The 24528-nt window shown below is 41.7% G+C and overlaps 3 protein-coding genes across 4 annotated transcripts; all 3 read right to left on the reverse strand.

Moving 5' to 3' along the window:
• Nucleotides 1-5321: 5321 nt before the first annotated feature.
• On the reverse strand, nt 5322-6212 carry LOC100286361 (AIR12). The gene is given in 1 exon segment (NM_001159248.1): nt 5322-6212. A coding segment is annotated over 1 exon segment (651 nt). The 5' UTR covers nt 6108-6212; the 3' UTR covers nt 5322-5456.
• Nucleotides 6213-7890: 1678 nt separating this feature from the next.
• Nucleotides 7891-10716, reverse strand: LOC100193849 (uncharacterized). The gene is given in 5 exon segments (NM_001138930.1): nt 7891-8263; nt 9641-9694; nt 9782-9854; nt 9990-10054; nt 10543-10716. Coding segments are annotated over 5 exon segments (582 nt in total). The 5' UTR covers nt 10703-10716; the 3' UTR covers nt 7891-8033.
• Nucleotides 10717-12019: 1303 nt separating this feature from the next.
• On the reverse strand, nt 12020-16336 carry LOC100217178 (uncharacterized). Of its 2 annotated transcripts, NR_158748.1 has the most exons (7): nt 15830-16336; nt 15664-15735; nt 14450-14545; nt 13328-13415; nt 12638-12770; nt 12519-12557; nt 12020-12318 (listed from the first exon to the last, which is right to left on the reverse strand). NR_158748.1 is itself a non-coding variant. In NM_001366130.1 (6 exons), exons 1-6 carry the CDS (start codon nt 16074-16076, stop codon nt 12253-12255), a joined length of 645 nt encoding a protein of 214 aa, NP_001353059.1. In that variant the 5' UTR covers nt 16077-16336; the 3' UTR covers nt 12085-12252. The 2 variants fall into 2 exon arrangements, 1 of the variants encoding a protein (NP_001353059.1); NM_001366130.1 differs by lacking the exon at nt 14450-14545 and having other exon boundaries at nt 12085-12318.
• Between the last annotated feature and the right edge of the window lie 8192 nt (nt 16337-24528).

A 24528-nucleotide genomic window follows, 5' to 3' on the forward strand; every position in this document is an offset into this window, starting at 1 on the left:
TCCGTGGAAGATTGTTTATATCTTTTTGGTGTGTGGATTTTGAGAAGTGCCCTTCTCTGACCTACTACTTTGAACCCTGTGGATCATTTAGAACATCTCATTTCCAAAGTTAACTGGGTGAATTTCGAGATCAATTCAGTTTTACCCAGTTTGCTTCTAGTTTTTGTTGAAAAAGTTTTAACTTGCCTATTCACCCCCCCTCTAGGCAACTTTCATATTTCAATTTGATGCACTAGTTTGAGACATTATTTAAGATGCTCTAAGAAAACGCCTTTGCTTATATACCCCGGCGGATAGAAAGATCAGGACCCACGTCCAACTACCTAACAGACACATAACAAAAGTCAAATAGGATACAACTAAGATCGTTACAACACAAAAGTTATATACCGGTGGTGTTACTCCTAGCCTATTACAACTCATATTTCTATTGTCAAGATGTTACTTTTTTAGAATTCTCAAAGCATGGGTCATGTATGCTCATGCGTACCGATATGCATAAATTTGAAAATTTTCTAGGTCAATCACGTTTAACCTAGAATCCCATAGGTTCTTTCGAGTTAGTCTTCCAAAAAAAAGTGCACCTAGCTAGTATGTGTATTCTATCGATCCTATTAAGTCTTGAGCTAGAATCACTGTGAAAAATGAACATTGTTGTTAAACATACTGTAGAAATATCACGTTTTATATTAATCGAACTGGTGTATACAAACAAGCCTAATAATACATTCTTGACCTGCATATGCCTTAGGCATGTTTAACCATTAGATATCCTATCGAACCGGCATCCAGCCTTGAACCACAACAAATCGGGGAAAAGAAAAAAACAATATGCCCAAACATACTGCCATGTATTAAAAATTTCCAAACTACATATCAGATTTCTTTTTTTCGGTTATCTGCGGCTGAAAAGTTCTACCATTCGTGTGTTTGCCTTTTCAATTCACACACATTAACCGCACCGTAGGTGATTCGTAGGATCATGTAAGTACGTTATGGTCAGGAGATCGTGTATATGGTCGTGATGTTGCTGAAGTTACCTAAAAAGTCTTCCATCGTCAACTTCAGCTGTCATCAGCTTTTGTTTATGCACAAACACCTTAACTTGTTTACCTTGTCTAAAGGTTACTGTTACTTGATCAGTACACAGCTGCTTTTCAGGGCTTTGGAAAAGAATACTTAACAATATTTGGGACAAGCTAGGTTGTAACAATAATCATTTCTTCAATATATGGTAACAGGGTAGCCTGTCGTAGTCGATCTGCTGATCATAAATAAACACAAGAAAGCGTGTCCCCGTTTGAACATACCAATGAACTGACGGCAGGCAGAGATGCAGAGACCAAAGTGACCAGGTGCATTCTGAATTCTGAACCAAAGCATCATCCTTACTGACATCAGGTGGTCGCAACAAAAGATAACACAAGTGGAACTAGTTGATCCCCCGTTATGATTTTATGTGACGATTGACGAAAGTATGCTGTAGTACAGATGTTCCATATGTGCTGCAGTACAGACACTCAAACAGTACAATAAGAACTAGTTCGCAGTACACAGCGAACTGGTCGTTAATTGGGATGATTTCACTTTTGTACTAGCCGGTCAAAGAGACATGTGGTGCAGTGGTTAGGATAAGAACACAGCATGTTCAGAATTCTTTAATAATAATAATAATAATAATAATAATAATAATAATAATAATAATAATAATAATAATAATAATAATAATAATCTTTCCAGCTGACTAACAGTTTTGAAGAATGAAACGCGCTTTCTTCGTTTCATCTGCAGCTAGCCTTGCTAGGTTACCGATTGTTAATTGCTGTTAGAGGGTTGCTTAGTTAGATAGAGCATGCTTGATGTTTCTCTTTGTTTCGCTTCATCCTTATTCATTGGCAGTACAGTACGTGGTGCCAGTAAAGGGCCGTTGGTATGGTTCACCTACTCGTCCTTATTCAACAATGTCCTGCTCTACGCATTCCAAAATATATTCATTTCAATGTGTTAATAAATTCATACAATGTTTAATATATGTGTATTATATATATGTCTAAATTTATTATTATGTATTTGAATATAGACAAAAAAAAAAGCTAAAACGAGCGATATAATGGAACAGAGGGAGTAGATGGTAGGAAGGACGTCTTCCCCTGGCGTGTAGTGCCTTTCTTCTAGAAGGAAGACGAGCGGCGATTTTCCTTTCGATATATATATATACTACTTGCAAGCTTACTAATACGCACAAGGACATGACATGATGACGACCGCTCTGAGCGTTTGACATTAGATAGCCCTAGTGATTATTAAAAATGTCAGTAATGTCTGAGGTTTCGGGTTCAGCTCTATTATCTCAGAAGTTTCGATGGAGAAATCTTTAAAAATGTGTCGTACAGTATAACCTAAAAAATAAATAAATGTATTCATCCCACGTGGTAGATACACATCGCTTCATACTTTATTATATATATAGGAGTAGAATCCGGGAAGGACAGGACTGATACGATGATGCTTGGGCACGCGGTTAAGCAAAGCGTGCGTGGCGGCGTTAAACGGAGTCAAGCTCAAGCACCTGGCCGACAGATGGGGACCGTCGGCCTTGGCCGGTTGATGAACTCGGTAGCGGGCCCGATCCTGGACGCCGAGAAGGCGAGGAGTTTGGGCCGGCGGACGCGGGCCGCAAAGCCAGCCTATCTTCCAACGAGCTGGGTTTTCGCGGACGGACCCGGTGCATGTTGTAGAATAGAAGAAAAGAAAATGTGGTTCCTGCGTAGTGCGTACCTTGCGTGGGTCCCGACCGTGGGAGGCCGTGAGCAGAGGGCCAGTTTTCTGTTTTCTGTTCTATCCGTGTTTTGGGGTGTCAGCGGAGTCCGAACAGACCTGTTTCTCTCCGTTTTTGGCATTGTATTCATGTACGGTACTCTTCGATCCGTTAGAGGTAGAGATGGCAATGGGTACCCGCGACCCGATACCCGATGGGTATTTACTCCATTAGGGTATGTATGTGTGCTAAATATTCTACCCGTGGGTCTGTTATTAGGCAAAAATCTCCACCCAATGGGTAAACGGGTATTAGAACGTTCCACCTTCACCCATACCCGTTAACCCATGGGTATAAAATACCCAATATAAACTTAGCCCCAGCATGAACTTAGACTTTAGCCATCCGTCTTTTTTACAATTTAACAACCTTTTAGGCCATAATGTCATAGAAGGCTTAACGACAATTTAATGACCATGTAATGGAACATGTAATTCACCCAATGTGTGTTGAATGGATGGTTAAATGATGCTAGAAATTTTGTAATGGTATTTAGATGGATATACTTGACATTTGTATAATATAATATAAATATTTGTTAGATGTTTAATTTTTGTGGGTACGGGTGACCCGATGGGTGATCCATACCCATGTGGGTATGAGTATGGGGGTAAATCCATACCCACCAGTGTATATGGGTGACCTGATGGAGTTATTTTTTTTGTCGTGGGTATGAGTATGAGGTAGTAATACCCGGTGGGTATTTACCCATTGCCATCTCTAGTTAGAGGAAAAGGGTTAATTAGAGTGAAGTGACACGTATACAATTAATTCATACAGTACTCTTATTTCTTGCGGTCTAAGGTTATGGTTAGAGTTATGAAGAACCGTACCTTCTCCCAACCTCTAGACTATTTTTTTGATCCTTTGGTTCTTCGTTATCGTTCTAGTATACTAGAGTTAGGGGAATATTAGTAATCCGGCTCTGATACTATTGATTGATTTGTTAGTTTCTTTCCCTGCCTTTAGTAACTAGTTGATCATTGTAAAGCCCATCTTTATTGTTTCTTATAGAAGTAATATGTATACAACTTGTGTGCTAGTGAGTGTGCAAAGATGGGGAGAACCATACCTTTGGGACCGAGTCGAACACTTGCCATAGTAGTAGCACATGGAGGTCGAAGATGTCTATGCGACTTGAGTTCCTCCCTCTTGATGAATTTCCTCTCCTCCTTGCGCATTAGGGCATTGAGGAGGAGCGTCAGTAGTGACCGGTGTAGAACCGTTGGGATCCACATGTGCCATAGAAAGGTTAAGTGATTTCCGGTCACTAGAGCGCTAAGAGATCAGATCCTTTCTCGTGTGGTGACTAGTGTTGGCGGAAACAATGGCTTCTATGCCAGTCCTATGCCTTGTTTTATATTATGCTTGTGACTTGAGACCACAACCATGGGAGGTTTACATCCCGATCAGGGCGCATTCACGATCTTGGATTAGAGTATCTTATGTCCAACAGAGAAGAGAGTGGATTTCAATACCAAGATGATGATGCTGAAGGTTTTGACCAACAGATTTGAGATGAATGCCTGTACAAGACGAGCTCTAGATTGGAGTACTGATACATTGTTGGAGCTAAAGATCTCTTGGTGGACTTTTTTGCCTTTCGAAAATGTGTTGGAGCAGGGGAAAGTGGTTTAGTCCCTGCTGTCAATGGGCTTGTTAGGGCCAGTTTGAGAACCTTATTTTTTTAAAGGATTTACATTTTTCAAGAAAAAAATGAACTACTTTTGTTGGGGAAATAGAGATCCATTGAGGAAATGAGGTTTCTAAACTAATCATTAACTTTGGCTTTTCACCTGGATGTTGTGATCATTTGGTCTTTGTTATAATGCAATGACCAGGACAGAGTTCTGAAACTCTACAAAATATAATTAATTTCGTCTCGAATGTGACCGAGATTATATTACCGGCGACCTTGTTTAGGCAGTTGGGCTAACTACGTCGACACTGTCAAACTTCCGCAGTTGCAAAAAATACACCAAGTCAGACCGCCACCGCCATGCATGCCCCTGTAAAATCCCTCGTGTTCTTGTATATACGTCGCTTATTTTATTGATCTCAATCGCCGTGCACGTATCGTATTTCGAATCGCCATAAGAATACGATGATGAATTGGTCTCCTCGGATCCGTGTACCGTGCGTGTGACTTGCTGCCTTGCTGTCCTGTTTCAGGGACATGAACTTGCTTGCGTACTGGTTTTCATTTTCAAATAGGTCTCCCATTTTTTTTTGGCCCATGTGTTAGGGTACCTCTAGCTAGCTTCGTGCTGAACCTAATCACTGAAATTTGATTGGCTTTTCTAACGTTCGCGTGCTGGGCCGGGCACAAGAGTCCCTTTACCCCCACATTGATCATACAGAACTTGATTGTAAGGACATGCCCAACGAATGTCTTAGCTGTGTCTTCGAGCGTCTAAGTGAATAAATGTAAAAAAAATCAAGATATATATCTTAACAAAGACACTGTGTTTTAGTTTTATACTCGAGACAGAAAACAAGCTAATTGATCAATTTAATTTATTGAATATTTTGATTGATACAATAAATAAAGTAAGACACATAATTTAAACACATCTAATGTATCTCTATGCTTGAGACATTGAACTAGACGATGTTCACGATCGCATGGGATAGCCTTTCATCCCCGGAAACTCCTCAAGCTACGACGGTGCACGTCGAAGTTGGGTAGCGCTGTGCTTTTGCCGCCAGACAGGAAGTCCAGCACCATGGTGCTCTGCACGTTTGGCCCGGCGATCGGGTGCGGCGCGATCTGGCCGGCGCTGAGCGGGCCCGCCTGCCACACCGTGTTCTGCTGCGTGGAGTTCCCGGGGAGCGCCACCGTGACGTAGACGGTGTAGGCGCCGGCCGCGTACTCGGCGAGGGGCGCGACGGGCACGTCGAGCTTGAGGGTGCCGTTGGCCAGGGCGGGCGACGTGGACTCCAGGTAGGTCGCCAGGACGGACACCGAGCCGCCGTCGCCGCCCAGCGAGGCGACGAACACGCTGCTGCCCGCCATGCTGCTGGGGCGCTCGGTGTTGATGCCCCAGGCCACCCAGCCGCTGCTGCTCTGCGGCGCCCGGAACGCCAGGTCCGCCGTGCCGTTCGCCGGGTGGTACGTCCAGTACAGGCTGGCGCCGAGCTCGGGCAGGTCGGCGCACCGCTCGAACGACCTTCCTGGCTGGAGGTTTCCCGGCGCACAGCCCTGGGCTGCGGCGCCGGCGGCCGCAAACAGCACCAGCGCCGCCATTGCCCCGAGGAGGGATAACACGTGGTCGTTCCGACGCGCCATCTGTCGAAAGCAGGACACGTGGGCCGTGGGAGCCTGCGTTCTTGTGCGCTCCCGCTGCAGAGGCGAATGCGGCTATGAGCTGAGGTTGCTGGAAGCTCCGAGTTCGTCCGTCCGGCGGGTGATGCTTGCGAGAGGTCTGCTATATAGAGTATACAGTGGCCAGTGGGATTACAATATACATGCTGAGCATTTGGCGTCGACGTCGGCAGCGTTTTGCCGTCTCAAACATGGCCAGCACTCAGTATATGCGATTTCTTCTCAGGCTAACGATATATATGCATGCATCGGATGCACCGTCCGCGCCGTGTCTTATCATCCAAAGCTTCTATAATAAATAAACTTATTACACGGTGACTGATGAACGATGGTGATGACTTGGTCTCTGCCGGCTGCCCTGATTCTCGAGACATGATTTTAGAAGCGCAAGACACCCTTGGGAGCACACCATCTAGGGGCGGGCACTTTTTTACCATAAACCGAAAACCGAACCGAACCGTACCGAACCGAACTGAAATTTTGGTTTTTTCGGTAGTTCGGTTCGGTTTCGGTTTTTGTATCTCAGAAGTTCGGTTTTCGGTATCGTAATCGGTTTTCACCGTATACCGAACCGAAATACCAAAAAACCGAATACCAAACTTTATCAATTCTAAAATTTGACTTTTCGATTATGTGAACTAAATGTGTGAAGCAATTAAATTGTTATTCACTTATTTATATGTGATGTATGATGTATCTCTAAATATTTGTACCTATATAATTTTTACTTTTTAAAATTATGTGTAATCTATCATATAAACTTGTTGTATGTGTTGTTTTGAGTATAAGTTTGGTATTCGGTTTTTTAGTAAAAAACCGAAACCGAAGTTCTCGGTTTTCATTTTCTAGAAAACCGATTGGTTTCTAATGTCTAGAAAACCGAAGTTTTTTAAAACCGAAAAACCGAACCGTAATTTAAAAAAAAAAACCGAATGCCCAGCCCTCACCATCTTTGGTGAAAATAGCAGTAAGATACAGTTGTATTGTAGAGCAATACTCTACGGCAAAAACTACTGTGTAATCAAGTTTTTCGTACAATTGACATATACTCAAACTATTACAAAGATATAGATATATCTTATTAATTATTATACCAATATATTGAATTTCAAATTCTAGTTTACTCTATGATAATAAATATAAAAAGAATTTAATGTAGGATAAATAAGAACTTAAATTTTTGATATATTAGTAGAGTAAATAATGAAGTATATCTATTTTTTGAAAAAAATAATAATATAAGTTTTGTTAGTTTCATGTTGATTGGACAATAATTTGTACCGAGTAGGAGGACGTAAGATAGGACGGCTCCTTCAATCTCTGTTGCGTCTAGAGGCTTACTATTTGCACCACGAGGAATCCAAGCTAAGGGCGATGAAAAAGTGAATATCTCATTTGTGTATCTTTACCTCCATGCTCATATCTCAGTTACCTATCTTTTATGTAATACCAGAAGTTAAATCGATATATATGATAGAACATTCTAACCTGTATTTGTGTTGACCTCTTAGGACACTTTTTCTATCGAGTAGTTGGGTGACCCAACATTACTTGCGTCACTACTTTATAGTTTATATTCTGAAAAAAAACTGTCACGTCAGTGACTTCACTTGTGCAAGATGTTAAAAGGAAACCGAACATTCAGGCAAATATTTATGATCTTTTATCCCATACAAATATGCTAGACCCAGCGGAATCCGCAAGGGCATGCTGCAACGTTAACCCATCAAGGGAAACCTGGTCCGATGAAGCCAAAAAAAACCCTGGAATTTAGGCACGTTACACATCTTGTCCAAAAACATAATTCATATAACCTGGGGTCAACACAATAAAGAGCCGAAGATTGAAGTTACCCTTCTTCGCCATCGCTCACGCCCTCTATTGTGTAGTCTAGTGCTTAGGCTTTACTAACGCTAAGCAGCATGAAGCTAAAGCATCAGATGCATCAAGAATAGGTGGAAGCGTGAACGGGGGCAGAACACCACATTTCTCATGCACGGCCATCGCGGCAGTCCCTCCAAGCGTGCGAGCCATTGCAGCCTGCTGCTTATTGAGCCCCTCCATGATGCATGAGAATGCTGCGAAGGTGGCACAGCTTTGGAGCAATGCCTGTGGCGCCCCTGATAAAAGGGACGCAAACATGGAAGAGAATTATAAGACAAAATCCCCAAGAACTGAAGATGAGCTTTAGAATAACGGACTCCAGTCTCCAAAATAGCAGTTCAGGGAAGCAGATGCACAAATACTCATTTCCACCTGAACTCATAACAATTGGCCATATACTAACAGACGAGCGCTAAAATGTAATGCAGTAATAGCCATGACTAGTGCCAGAAAGCAATGAAACATGCACTGGAAACTAACAAGCAACACATAAAAATGTTTCTAGCATACCACTAGCCAAGCGCTAGTCACAATCCCCAGCAAATTACGATTTATCAAACATTTGTTTTCTTTGTAAAAGAAGGGTACCCCTTCTCTAAAAAGGTGCTGATGTCAATTTGTGAAATTGAGTCAATGTTCAACTGAACATATTTATAAACCCACTAGCCCGATTCATAACTCATTAGCAGAAATGAATTGCCTGATATAACTTGTGCTAATCACTAGTCCACGCAAAATAATGCATGAAAGATTTAGTTTCCCTGACTGTAAAAATAATTACGACGAACTCATGAGAAAAGTTCATGGACCCTTTCTCATTTCATCCTCAGTGTCTAACCCATGAAATAGATAGCTTCTGATTCATTTCAAGAACAGAAGTTTTAATTGCACATATGCACATCCAAAATGGAACATTTAAGATTCATCCTCCAATCGGTGGATTTCTACCCAAGCATGGCACTAGCTATCTCAATCCAAACAGTTCATGTAACACTAGTAAGCAAATAATAATAATAATAATAATAATAATAATAATAATAATAATAATAATAATAATAATAATAATAATAATAATAATAATAATAATAATAATAATAATAATAATAATAATAATAATAATAATAATAATAATAATAATAATAATAATAATAATAATAATAATAATAATAATAATAATAATAATAATAATAATAATAATAATAATAATAATAATAATAATAATAATAATAATAATAATAATAATAATAATAATAATAATAATAATAATAATAATAATAATAATAATAATAATAATAATAATAATAATAATAATAATAATAATAATAATAATAATAATAATAATAATAATAATAATAATAATAATAATAATAATAATAATAATAATAATAATAATAATAATAATAATAATAATAATAATAATAATAATAATAATAATAATAATAATAATAATAATAATAATAATAATAATAATAATAATAATAATAATAATAATAATAATAATAATAATAATAATAATAATAATAATAATAATAATAATAATAATAATAATAATAATAATAATAATAATAATAATAATAATAATAATAATAATAATAATAAGTTCAGTGTAATACCTGGAAAGCCCAAAGCGAGGCCAGTACAACAACCAGCTATACCAGCATTGACAACTGCCGACAGAACATGTCAGTTCATATTTACACATACAAGTTCAGATATGTTAACAAATATATGACCGGATAACAAGGTATACGTACTGTCATCCTTGCCACGTAGCCTTCGCAACAAGCACAAAACCAAACTCTGAACGCCAGAGAGAATTGCAAAAGTCTACTACAACAACAACAAACCCTTTTAGTCCCAAGCAAGTTGGGGTGAGAACTGCAAAAGTCTAATCCAAGATATTTTGTGTTATGAACAGCTATCCAGAAACGCACATTTGAACAAAAACTACGATAAACTAACCTTGGCAGAGGACCCTGCATTGCTGAATGAGCCCTTAAAACCCTTCTTGGTGATCAAGCCTTGTCCTGAGGAAGGAATCAGTTTTTTTATATAAGGGAAAGCTCCACAAGTGTAAAACAAAAAAAAAATAAACAAACCATGTTGATTGCACTCTTCGCAACTAGAGTAACAAGGGGCTCACTGAGTAAACAAACGCAGAGATCTAAAATTCAGTGGTCATGTGATTTGGATGAGATGTGCAACTACAGCCGGGAACAGTACTACCGAGGACTAAAAAGGATAGACGCAGTGCCGGCGGCTTCCATATGGGGTGGAAGGCGTCACTGCTGCACCGACGAGTACTAAAGTAACTTAATTTGTTGGGCATCGAGAAAAACAAATTTATGCCGTGAAAGCATTCAAGCAAATACTATAGTAGGGAGAAAGGGCGTTTATATCCTTTATTATTAAGTTCCTTAAGAACCAAAATTCTACAAAGCAGAAAATATCCAGACGACCACTGAAAATCGAGAAGAGCGGTAGGGCACAAGATAATCGAAAAACACGGAAGTACCATATCCGAAGATGGATCCAACGAAGGCGCCGCCACCGAAGTCCCCGGCGGAGCGGAGGAGGCATACGACAGGGGCGGCGGCTAGGGGCGGCGGAGTCGCGCCACCACCGACGGGGTTGGAGCCTTCGCCGTCCGACTCGGTGTCGCGCTTCGTCGCCATCTTCTCTGTTTCCCTCCTCGGTCCTTCACTCCTTCTCTCACCTCTTGGCTCTTGCTGTCTCGTTATCGTCTCCCGTTTCGTTCACTCATCAGGCGCCGTGGCGGCTAGGCCCAAGGGTTTGTGCTACCCAAGTTGGGACGATTCTAACGCGTAGGTCCGGTATGTCTCCTCAGTAGCTGGGCTTGGCTGGGCTGCTTACAGCTATACAATATGAGCCCAAGCCCCAAACCAAAAATGTCTGGCGCTTTTCCAGGCTAATAATAATCGTCCGTAGCTCACACCCTAAAAAATCGCAGCTGAGCATAAAATGTGCACAAATACCAGTTGCAGTAGCTAGCATTACAAATAGTACCATGGTTCATGAATGAGCAACAAAATGATATATCCAGTGTCATTTTACCCGCCATAAATTGCGTTCAGATTCAATGCAACTTGTTACATATTGCCGTAACCGGTAAGGCTAGTCTCAATTAGGTATGACAACGGGGTACATACACATAGGGTAGTATCATTCTATACTCGTACCTATTAAAAAGAACTCTATCTGTCGGGTTACCCATATATGTTCGTGGGTATAAAATTATACGCATACTCGTACCCGCGTGAGTAATTTAACCCATCGGGTAATCCGTACCCGCTAGAAAAGTCTTAAATTCCAATATAGTAATCACTCAAAATATTAAATAAACATAAAAAAAGTTTAGCTTCACATATAACAAATCATATAATTACATAACTTAGTAGCTAGACAAATGATAGTTAGAAAAGGATTTTATTTTAGCTAAGATAGGCTCTATTAGATGGTTATAGTGGTATTGATGCGGGTATATTTTACCCATGTGTAGATGGGTATGGGTAGTACCAACCCGTACTCGTACTCGTCTACCCAATGGATACAGGTTCTTGCCCATTAACATACCCGCGGATAGATAAAACCCGTCAGGTATTCGGGTTTCGAATACCTATTGTCATCTCTAGTCTCAATAGGAGTTTCCAGAACATCAAATAAATTGTTGCGGCATATACTCGCTCTGATCATAAATATATGTTACCGTTGACTTTTCTAAAAAACTTGATCATAAATATATAATACCGTTAATTTTTCTAAAAAACTTTGACCACTTGTCATATTTAAAAAATAACGAGTTATAATTTTTTGATTTATTTTATCACTTAAGATAGTTTGTGCTTAACTTACAATTTTACATTTTTGAATAAATATTTTAAATAGATCGAGTGATCAAAGTTTTCGAAAAAAGTCAACGGTGTCATATATTTGTGAACGGAGGTAGTATTATTGATGATGAGAGATACGATAAAAAAAATTTATGAGATAAAACTTGTCTACATTTGTTTATAAGATATGGGGTCTTCAAAATAGTGACATGAAAAACCCGACTGGTCTAATGCAATTGAATCACAACTGTGCAACTGTTTTATTCAATTTTTCATACAATATCAGCCCGAGTAAATTTTGGTCAGATAGTACAGACAAACAGCATTAGCTTCTTGTGTCGTCTGCATGGAATTAGCTTGGGGCATGTCAGACGTCACCAGTCTCCAATGGTCAGAGGAAATCTCAACGGGAGTGAGTCAGCGGGTGCCTCCAGAGTCACCTGAAAGAAAGATATGAGTTTTGACTAATTGATGTTTTTTAGGAGTATTAAAAGTGATTGTTGGAATTTCGATGTACATTTTTTGCTTGCTATCGGACTGATGAACTGTTGATGAACTGTGATATAATTTAGTAGAAGCTATTCTTTGTAATGCTCACAGATTTGTTAAAGTGAGATAAAGTATCAAATCGAGTCCATACCTCCTTGAACACCACACTGTATGAAGCATCCTTGAAGCCCTGTATCCAAACCAAAGAAATATAATTCTGATCAAGCAAACTAGCGACCAGACGAGAAGACGACAAAAGAGAGTGCTCACCAACTTCCTGAAGAGCTTAAGCGATGCCATATTTGATTCGCTAATTTTTGCCCTGAACGTGTGAATTCCATATTTCTCTACTGCAATTGCCATCATCAGTAAGATTGCTTCTTGACCAATACCCTTCCCACGGCTGCCACAAGAAAAGGTGGAAGTTTTAGTTAGCACGACCAGACAGTACCTCTGTCTCATGGCAAAACATCCCCCTTTAATCTTTAGTTCAGCATCTACTCTACTTTCATGTGACATGTAATTATTACTTCAACTACTCTGTCAGACTGTCACTACATTAAAACAAGATCATGACAAAAAAAAATTGGGACCATGAGCCAAGGAGTAAATGAGGTAGAGAAGAGATTCATGCGCTAGGTAGAGTTTGTCTGTCTTGCAGTACACAATCAGTTGCCAAGAGATAGCATAATCGTACTGGATTATCACGTAGTTGCAGGTTAATAAACTATGCAATGCTTGTGATGTGGTTAGTAAAATGGATATGAAGTTAAAAGAACTAGCAAATTAGCTGCAACAATTTGTTTGATCTACAAAAAAAATATTTGGGTTACAAAATAATCAAGTAAGATGTCCACATTAGATTATTAAAGCCATGTAAAAATGTGTGCAGACAATGCAAATGCAGAGAAGACGTCAAGGATGGTAACAGTGACATGATTAGTATTATAGGAAAGGTACCTCTTATGTTCAGCTATCATAATCTCTATCTCCGCGATCTGCACATCATCAGAGTCATTCATATATATGTTCACATCACCAACCATAGCTGCAATAGGTAAGGTATCAGTGTTAGCACAAAACCTTTTGGCAACCAAAACCATAGTAAGTACAAATAAGATTCAGATGTTGAAAAGGGAACTTAACAAAACCAAAACTACTAGATTGAGGAGACAATTACATTTTTAGGACTCTAAACATAGCGCTTTGCAGTAATGCCATTCCAAACATTTATTTCATATAAATAGGATTACAAAGATCTTCTAATTGATTATACTGCCATTGAGCGTATAATATTCCTTTTATAATTCGTTTGCACGTAGTTTGCGCCTGAGGAGACACAATTACCCTTGTGCATGATTCTTGACCAAAACTATTCTTGTTTACGATTCGTCTACTCTTCGTCTATTGTTGTCGCGCCGCCATGGACGACAGGAGGAGCGATCTGATTGAAGAATCGCCCATCGCAGCCGGATTGGCCACAGCCTCTCCAGCACTGGGCAAGGCATGCCTAGACCCCGTGCCAAGAAATATCAGTGTAGTCTGCTAATTCCCTGCGGCTGATGACCTACTTTCAGAGAGCAAAAGGGCCTGCGAATCTCTGCTTGGCAGATACTGTTACAAGTTCTGATGCTGATCGAACACATCCAATCTATTCCATTAATCAAGATATGTGCTAACAGGATCTTTTAATTGTTCAATTGGACGTAGGGTACCTCCTCCTTGGGTGTCGTGAAAATCATGCAAAAAAATTCTAGACGTCAAGAAGGATAGGTAAATCCATAGATCCCAGTATTAGTTCCAAGTGTACGGCACAAGAAGTTCCAAGTGTACGGCCATCTCTTTGAGCAAAACAAGAATAGGTAAATCCATAGATCCCAGTATGAGTTCTACATGTGAAAATGGAAAATTTTAGAGTTGGAGGGTTGTATTTGATGATGATTGCTTTTTGCCCAAAAATAATATTCAGAACATGTTAAAAACTGAAATGGTAGTCTGCTTCAATTAGGCTCAAGAACATAAATAAATGAACAACCTACATCGCTCGTATTTATTGTTTGGCTTTAGGGGCGAGTTAATCACTTTCACTACTTTCCTGGTGCAGCTCGCTTCAATCCGTTCCTGAGACCGGAAGTCATTGAGACCGGAAGGACACGAGTTGCCAAGAACTGATTCAATCTGGGAGAATGTTAATGGTTAATCTCATATTCAGAATGTCAAGGAGCATCCAAACGATGACAAAGATTAATGTATCAAATTCAGAATGTCAAGGAGCATCCGAACGATGACGAAGATTAATGTATGCATGCTGTAGAGTTGCCGGTTATACTTTGCTTGTTTATTGCGTGAGGGGCAAAAGTGTCTCGTAGACCACAAATACATGGAGATGAATTAGAAAAACGAAGCAAATATGGTTAATGGCAGGTTAATCAATTAGTAGATGTTTATGGTCCTGTTTCTAAGAAATAAATGTTTGGGATGGCAATAATGTTAAGCGCTATGTTTGGAGTCCTAAAAATGCAATTATCTCCTAGATTGAGAGTACCCTACTTGGATACAATCTTGTACTGATCTCAATGTCGCGTACCATATTGTGTCATTGGTGCCAAAAGAAATAGGGGAAATTATCTATGGCACACTGACAAAGAGTGGCTTTAGCTCTTGGACACTGAAAATGATACTATTTATCAGGAACACACTGAGGAATGTTGTTCATTATCTAGGGCACACCACAACGCTTAAAAATTTCATTTCCAGCAAGACTTTGTGTGCAAGATTTTTCCTAAAATGGAAATTTGTATCGCTGCGTTGTGCCGCTGATAATAACCAATGTTTCTTAGTGTGTTTCTGATAAATAGTACCATTTCTAGTGTCCAAGAGCTAAAGCCACTCTTTGTCAGTGTGCCACAGATAATTTCCCCCAAAGAAATATGAATTGTCATGTTATTTATAAAGAAAAAAAACAGGATCACTAACATATTGTGTTTGAAAGATATTTCAATCGACAGATGAACAATCATCCAAGCAAAATAATATATCAAAACATGCATACAATTTTTAGTCAATAACTCCATAAACTCATTAGGGTTATGCTCTCTACCAATTAGAGATGCATGTTTTGATTATATCATCTACAGAACATAAGAACAAATGTATGTAAGTCAGTGCAAATTTAGGTTATATACTTTTTTTAACATTATAATGGCAGCAACCAAGGCATGATTTTCGGGACCCGTTGCATAATTGCCAAAAATGACAGTTAACAGATAGCTAATGGGCAGAACAAAGAAATGAACCTTCAATGTGCGGGTTGCCCGGCACGAACTCTCCCTCTATGAGCTCCTTATCCAACACTATGAAAGTGTGCTCTGCGAACAAACAAGCAAGCAAAAAAGAAATCGGGCCAAATCAATCACAAAACTAAATCGATGCAAACCGGAAGGAGGGGGTGCGGTGCGGAACTTAGAGGGTCGAGGGTCCATGAGCGGTGGACCTCGAACTCCTGCGAGAGGGAGAGGGGCTCCGACGCGGTGGCCTCCAGCAGCGCCGGGTCCTGCATCCAGTCGTGGTACCGCGGCACGTGCTCCCGCGTGTACGGCACCATCAGCGCCCGCTCCCCAAGCACGTACCATTCGCCCTTCCCGCCGCTCACATCCTCTGCTTCCATGACGGTGTCCGCCGCTGCAGGTGCTGCCTCGGAGGCCTCCATTGAATCAGCGATCTTAAAGTCTAGTTGGCAACCCTCATACAGTACCGGATCTCGGCCCGAGCCACCAAAAAAAAAAAGTACGGCTCAATCCCACACTCGGAGAGTCCTGTGCGGGCGGACGTCGACGGGGCCACGGCACCAGCGGGCAGACGTGACGAGGTCGCGGCTCTTGCGCGGCGGGCGGCGTGTGAGGGAACGGCGGGGGCGGGCGGCGCTGGGAGAAGCAGAAGAGGGAGGAGCGGCGTCGGCGAGTGGTGGTCTAGTGCCGAAGCGGAATTGATGCGTTGGGCCGAGCGGCGGTCTAGTTTTTTTTAGGGAAATTTGGATCCATACCATTAAAAGATCATCACTTTGGATCCATACCATTACTATCTCACTTACATGTGGGTCCACATAAGTCAATGACATGTGGGGTCCATGGTATATATCTATGGTATATATCTAAAGTTTTGATCTTTTAATGGTATAAATTCAATTGTTCTTTTTTTTATTATTGATAAGCGGGCCTGAACCTTGCGCTGGTCTTTGGGCCAGTCCCGACAACTGAAAATGGGAAATGTCCCGCCCAATTTGGGTCGCATCCTTCCCCGCCGTTTGCAATCCGCACCACGGCACCACCTCGTTGCTCGCCTGTTTGGTTCCAGGTGTTCAAACGTCGGCAGATTCGGGTTCGAATTAGGTCAAAGCTTGGCTCCAACAAATTACTCTAAAAGCTCGTCTACCCTAAACATAGAGGATCAAACAGTTCTCTACATTCTACAACAGCGTCATCTAAATGGTCCTCTAAATTTAGAGAACGTTGTTAGATTCTCTATATATAGAGTTTCTCTAAACGACCCCCTATCTATTTGAATACTTTAATGGTGTGTTTGGTTGCGGGACAATCATGACAGGGATGTCCTCTGGCGTCATCTCTCGTCCCTCTAATTTTGAGGGATAATTGGGACAACACTGTGATAGTCATGTCCCAACCCTTAACCTTGAACCAAAACAACTTTATTTGAGGTATCATCCTATCCCGTCTCGTCCTATCATTGTAACAAAACGCATCCTAAATAACCAGTTTAGTAAAACTAAAATATGTACAATACATTAGAGAGTGACAAATACGTATGTACAAAAATTAAAAAAATAAAAGATATCTCTAATATAGGTATAAAAAAATAAAAGATATCTCTAATATAGGTATTTGCGTATAGAGAACGTTGTTGGAGAGGAAGGAGATATAAAGGATGAAACGTTTTAGAGAATAATGTAAATGATAGATATAGATGATGGATATATAGAGGACGTTGTGGAGACAACCTTATGAATCATTGAGTAAGATATGTATCTAATAAGTGTCTAGTGTCGGATTTGATCGGTTTGACCTGTCCTTCACTGTTGGCCGTCTCGGTTTTTTTTTTTTTTTTTTGCTTTGCACGCAGTTGGCCGTCCGAACTTCAAGCTCTGTGAAGCGTCGAGACCAACGCCCAAGTCTTCTGGGTGTTGTTTCATCTCTCATCTAGTTTTGGGCACGTTCCAAGTAGAACAAGGGTGCAGACGTGCAGCTGAGGCCAGTTCCCTGGGCAAACTGTAAAGGCCAACTTGTGCCACGAGGAGGGGGAGTGGGGGACCATGAAAGACAGTGTAATTGTTACAAAATATTTGTACATGTGATCTAATCCTTCCATGGGCAGTTATTCCCAAGGGACACACCCCTTGGAACACTTGTATATATACTACCCTGCATGCAATAAAGAAGCGATCTCCTGTCATTTTGTCTCTGTTCTTTTCCATTTGCCACTGAGCACTGCAATAGAGCGTAACACGTTATCAGCACCGTCTCAAGGAGAAATCAGAGAAGGGGGAAGTGGAAGAACACGCTGTTCTTGACAAGAACAGCAAAATCGATCTGCACATCAACAGCAAGGTATGGAACATACCATTTCCATGCGCATACGCCGTATGCGCGAAGTTCTGCACATTGTTGATGATTCGATGTTGGAGGCGTTCGCCGCTGGTCAAGCCGCAGCGCTTCCACCGGTGCATGAGATCCCTGAACGCCGAGTGCAAGTGCAAAATGTGCACTTCTGCGTTCTCCATGGATGGACAGCGGTGGTTCCGCTGCCGGTGGTGGAGTGTGGACTCCCCACTGCATCCCCGTCGCCACCGGCGCCGGTATTTGACGCGGGATCGTCTGCATCGGCCCCCATGGATGTTGATTTGGCGGCACCACCACCACCTCCGCCCACTGCAGCGGCAGTTGCTCGTCGTTCGCCATCTCCACCAGTGCCTACGGTCGTCGGGACAATTGCTGCCCGTCGTGGGCAGCCCCCGCGTGCCGTCGATGCTCCACGTGGACGCATCATCTTCACTGGCCATCGCCCAAGTGGTATGGCCTCATCTTCCTCCTCCAACGGGAGGGCCTAATGGCCCTCGATCCGGCCGTCGCGTCGGCCGTTTGGGGGGAGGGGGTGGGGAGCAGCGCGGCAAGCCTCGGCGAGGGCGCTGCACTGCGCAGAGGCGCGGCAAGCCCCGGCACGGGCACGCTCTGCGGAGCAGCCGGCGCTCGGTGCGGCTCCCAAAGACACCGGCGCGGCGGCCATGGCTGCCAGGCGGGCCCCCCAGCCAAGGGCGCTCGGCCGCAGCCACCCTGGCGGCGCTCAGCGTGGCGCCCGAGGCGCTCGACGGCGGCTCCTTTCCAGGGCGCGCGGCCCAACGGCGCGGCACCAGGAGCGCGCGCGACGGCCCACCAGCGCGGGCGCTTGCGCTCGGCGCAGGCTCGCCACGAGCCATGGCTCGCGCGGCCCCGTGGCTGCTGCTGGCGGGTGCGGCTGGGCACTCCTGCGCGCTCGGCGCGTCCGGCAGAGGAGCAAGCCGCTCGGCGCGGGCCCCCAAGGCGCGCTCGGCGCGTCCTCCAGAGGCACTAGGCGCGGGCGCGAGGCCCCTGCTGTTGGCGGCTGGGAGCCTGGGACTCCCCGGCGGCGGCCCCTGGCGGCGGCATGGTGGCTGGGCGGTTAGGGTTTTGAAAACCCTAACCGCCCCCTTTTATAATAGGCGTTCCTGGCTCCCTGTTGGGCCGCCTGGGCCGGCCAGCTAGGCTGGGCCGGCGTGCAGGCCTTCTGGCCGCTGCCAGGCCCGCCTGGCAGGCCGCCTGGGCTACTTTTCAGGAGCAAAAAATGGCCTGTTTTACCATTTTAAATTCTGAATTTCTGTATAAGACTCTGTTTTATATGCATTTTCAATTCACAGTTATCTTAGGCGTCTAAATTCGCAATTTAGACTGCATATATTGTAAAGACATATCTGTTTTATTGTAAATATAGCAGATTTTAGTTTGTGAATTATTGTTTGTTTTACATTAATAATTCACATACCTCTACTAGCTATGATTTACGCATTCATTTATGTTTGCATATAAATATAGCATTTATTAAGTTCAGACTTAATAAAACTTATGCAAAAATGAAATTACATTATTTTGGATCATGAGCATAGGGAGATAGAGTCCTAAGCATTGGCTGCACTAAATTCTTTATAGAATTTAGTAGCCCAGAGACCATGCTTGTGGCAGCATTTGGAATGCCTATCTCTATGAGGTCTACATCCCTCGGGATGATTACCTATACGTGCTATCCAAAATAACAGGATATGGAGTTATTGAATTTTACTTTGATAATTAGTAGAGCATGGGTAGTGGAGACCTAAGCATTGGCTGCGATTTGTTCATTCATGAACTTATCTGCCTAGAGACCATGCTTTTAGGCAGCAAGTTTCTTGCCCACTACTAGATCTACCTCATTAATTTGAGGATTATCTACTCTATGCTTACTAAAATTTAAAGTGTTTATTCAATTGGAAGGTTTGGAACCTTCAGACAACTCATATCAAATGTAAGAGTTAGTGAATTTTACTTTGATAATCAGTAGAGCATGTGTAGTGGAGACCTAAGCATTGGCTGCGGTTTGTTCATCCGTGAACTTATCAGCCCAGAGACCGTGCTTCTAGGCAGCAAGTTTCTTGCCCACTACTAGATCTACCTCATTAATTTGAGGATTATCTATACTATGCTTACTAAAATTCAAAGTATTTATTCTATGGGAAGGTTTGGAACCTTCAAGAAACTCGTTACATATGTAATTTTGCATATTGAGCTTACAACATCACCATTGTGACTATTAATTTATGCGTAAATTAATGGATGTCCATGGTAATGACTGTAGGAACATGTCAACCAAAGAGTTCGAGGAACTCGCCCTTGATGGGCATAACTACCCAACTTGGGCTTCAGATATTGAAATAACTTTTGCTTCTCGTGGGATCATTGATGCAATTGCAGCACCCATCACTGGTACTGATCCAGTGAATGAGGTTAAAAAGAACACAACACTTTTCCTTCTGAGGCTTTACATCCATAAGGACCTTAAGCAAGAGTACCTTATGGAGAGATGCCCTCATAACTTGTGGAAATCTCTCAAAGAGCGCTATGAACAGCAAAAGGAGCTCATATGGCCGTCAGCCAACCATGAGTGGAACCACCTTCGTCTGCAAGATTTTAAATCTGTTGCAGAATATAACCATGCTCTTCATAGCATTTGTTCTAAATTGAAATTTTGTGAGAAAGAGCCATCTGAAGCAGACAAGATAGAGAAGACTCTATCTACCATGCTCCCAGAGGACAGGATATTGCATCAGCATTATCGCTCTAGTAATTTCCAGAGATATTCTCAACTCATGCACACATTGACCCAAGCAGAAAAGCATCATGAGCTTCTTCTAAAGAATGCTCAGCAGCGCCCTCCTGGGTCTGCTCCTCTGCCTGAGGTACATTTCAATGTGCATAAGACTGAGAATAAGAAAGGATTCAAGAAAAACTTCAAGAATCCTCCTGGACCTCGCAAATTCAATAAGAACAAATTCCACAAGAAAGGAAAAGGAAAAGGAAAAGGGAATGGCAAGCCTCTACCATCTAAGGGCAACAGAGCTTGCCTTAAATGTGGTACTGAGGGCCATTTTGCTAGGGACTGCACTTGCCCTAAGCACCTTGTTCTTTTGTATCAACAATCCCTAAAGAAGCCAAAGTCTGATAAGCCTGGTTTTGAGGCTCATTTCAATTCTACTGAAGCACCAATTGAGGTTGGAAGTTCTTCACTGGCTTCTGGTGACCTGAAGAACACTCTTGCTAAAGAGCACCTCAATGGGGTTGACAACAAGCCCCCACTTCTACAAGAAGATGAATCTGATGATATGATCATTGAGTATATGTCAAAGGATCCATTTGGAGATTTGGCATAAATCTCTCATGCTTGGAGATTTGATCATGATCACTGTGGCTTGTGTGGTTGTTCTATACTGTCTTTATAATGTTGTTGTAATAAGTAGAGGTATACAATCTCATGTGTTGAGATGTAACACACTCTACAAGACCAGTGTTGGGTCCTGTGTGTAGTGCGAACTCATTGGATGAGTCGCCATACCATTATTGTAATATTGTTTCGACATTGTGATATTTAAATATCATGTTATGTATAGTACTAGGTTGCATCACACAAATTCTTATTCAGAATTTTTATTTATGTATAGATGCATAATGATGACAACTCGACGGAAGAGGAATTATGCCTTGTGGACAGTTGTACCACAAACTCTATACTTAGGGAGATCAAATACTTTCAGACTCTTAAGAAAAGAGATGGGAAAGTTTTGACCATCGCCGGACGCGATGCTGTGATAGTTGGCTCTGGTCGAGCAACTATTACACTCCCCATGGGTACTGAAATTGTGATCGAGGATGCATTATTGTATCCTGATTCTACACGTACCCTCCTAAGTTTTAGAGATATCCGGCAAAATGGATTTCATATTGAAACCCATGATGAAAATCAAGAAGAGTTTCTCTTCTTGACCAAGCCGAATAAATATGGCAAGCGCATATGCGAGAAAATTCCATCACTCACGTCAGGGTTGTACTATACATATATTAAAAGCAATGCACATGTTGCATACAAGGTAATTTTCCAAGACGTTGATGCATTCCAAATTTGGCATGATCGACTTGGTCATCCTGGAGTAGGGATGATGAGGAAAATTACAGGCAATTCAATTGGCCATAATCTGCCCACAACAAGTTTTCCCAAATCTCAGGATTTTGTTTGCACCGCATGTGCAACTGGGAAACTTATTTTGAGACCATCATATCTCAAAATTAAAGCTGAACCGCTTAAATTCCTTGAAAAGATTCAAGGAGATATTTGTGGGCCCATTATGCCAACTTCTGGGCCGTTCAGGTATTTCATGGTACTGATTGACGCATCTACTAGATGGTCACATGTGTGTTTACTATCAACACGCAACCATGCATTTGCCAAGATAATGTCTCAAATTATCAAGTTAAAGGCAAATTTTCCTGAACATCGGATTAGTTCAATCCGAATGGACAATGCTGCTGAATTCAAATCTCAGGCATTCAATGATTATTGTATGGCGCTGGGGATTCAAGTACAGCACTCGGTACCGTATGTCCACACCAAGAATGGTCTGGCTGAGTCACTAATCAAGAGGATTAAACTCATAGCAAGGCCATTATTGATGAATTGCAAATTGCCTTCGTCGTGTTGGGGTCATGCAGTTCTGCACGCTGCTGACCTTATACAATTACGACCAACTGCATACCATTCAACATCCCCAATACAAATGGTACGTGGAAATCCTCCAAGTATTTCCCATTTGCGCAAATTTGGATGTTGTGTATACATTCCAATCTCACCACCTCAGAGAACAGCTATGGGCCCACACAGGAAAGTGGGGATCTATGTGGGATTTCAATCTCCGTCGATCATTAAGTATTTAGAACCCTTAACAGGGGATCTATTTACAGCCCGTTTTGCTGACTCTATTTTTGATGAGGAACATTTCCCGGCATTAGGGGGAGAATTGAAGTACCAAAAAGAATGCCAGGAAATAAATTGGAATACTCAATGTGTTCCAGGTTCTGATCCACGTACTTCAGAAACTGAACTGCAAGTTCAGAAAATTATACATTTGCAAAGACTTGCAAATGAACTGCCAGATGCATTCACTAATTACAAAGGTGTCACTAAATCATTCATTCCTGCTAGGAATGCACCAGAAAGAGTGGAAGTACCGAATAAGGCCACTCAACTCCTAGAGAGGAGAAGTATGGTGAATAAGCGCTGTTCTGTTGCTAAGAAGCAAAGAACAATAGTGAATGCAAAAGGACACCAATATGATACAATGTATCATGTGGATTGTGATGATCCACAACCCAGCTCGGATGTGCACATAACCGAGGCTGGGACATCGGAAAATCCTAGACACATCAATTGGGAAATTCTGATGAGTCTCTTAGGAATGATGAAATTGCCATCAACTATGTTGAGACTGGTGAAACATATGATAGAAAAGCTACCAATGTCGACATATATTTCTCCGAGCAGATTGCTGAGGACCTTCAAAATGATCTAGATCCTAAGACCATGGCAGAGTGCAGTAAGCGCTCGGATTGGATCAAATGGAAGGCAGCAATCGAAGCGGAGTTAGCCTCGCTTTACAAAAGAGAAGTTTTCTCTGCTGTAATACCTACACCACGTGATATCTTCCCTGTGGGATATAAGTGGGTTTTCATTCGGAAACGAAATGAAAATGGTGAGGTAGTGAGATACAAAGCAAGGCTAGTAGCACAAGGGTTTACGCAAAGACCCGGCGTTGATTTCAACGAAACTTATTCACCAGTCATGAGTGCAATAACATTCCGATATTTAATATCTTTGGCAGTGCAAAATCGTCTATCTTTGCAGTTGATGGACGTAGTGACCGCATATCTCTATGGGTCACTGGATTCTGATATATACATGAAAGTTCCTGATGGAATAGATGTACCGAATCCAAAGGCAAAGCGCAACATGTATTGTGTAAAGTTGCAGAAGTCATTATATGGCTTAAAACAATCGGGCAGAATGTGGTACAACCGATTGAGTGAATTCCTTTTACGTAAGGGATACACGAAAAATGATGATTGCCCGTGCGCCTTCATCAAAAGATCCAAAGTGGGATTCTGTATCATATCAATTTATGTTGATGACCTTAACATCATAGGAAATAAACTTGATATTGATGAAGCACGTCATCATTTAACGACGGAATTTGAGATGAAGGATTTGGGTAAAACCAAATTTTGCTTAGGTCTACAACTTGAGCATTTACCTTCTGGAATCCTTGTACATCAAAGTACATATACCCAAAAGGTATTGGAAAAATTCAATATGCATATGTCTTATCCTTCAAAGACTCCTATGGTGGTCAGATCTTTGGATTTAAAGAAAGATCCATTCAGACCACGGGATGATGAAGAACAGACATTGGGACCGGAGTTCCCATATCTCAGTGCTATTGGTGCATTGATGTATCTTGCTAACAATACCCGGCCGGATATTGCTTTTGCAGTAAACTT

This window comes from Zea mays, chromosome 9 (genome assembly GCF_902167145.1).
Source record: "Zea mays cultivar B73 chromosome 9, Zm-B73-REFERENCE-NAM-5.0, whole genome shotgun sequence".
Lineage (NCBI taxonomy): Eukaryota > Viridiplantae > Streptophyta > Magnoliopsida > Poales > Poaceae > Zea > Zea mays.

Excerpts from the sequence above, each read along its gene's own strand:
- LOC100217178 (NM_001366130.1), bottom strand. The coding sequence starts at position 16,076 with ATGGAGGCCTCCGAGGCAGCACCTGCAGCGGCGGACACCGTCATGGAA. Across the intron at positions 12,771-13,327 it reads ATGATAGCTGAACATAAGAG|CCGTGGGAAGGGTATTGGTC; the intron begins GTACCTTTCCTA and ends TTCTTGTGGCAG. Across the intron at positions 12,558-12,637 it reads TTAAGCTCTTCAGGAAGTTG|GGCTTCAAGGATGCTTCATA; the intron begins GTGAGCACTCTC and ends GTTTGGATACAG.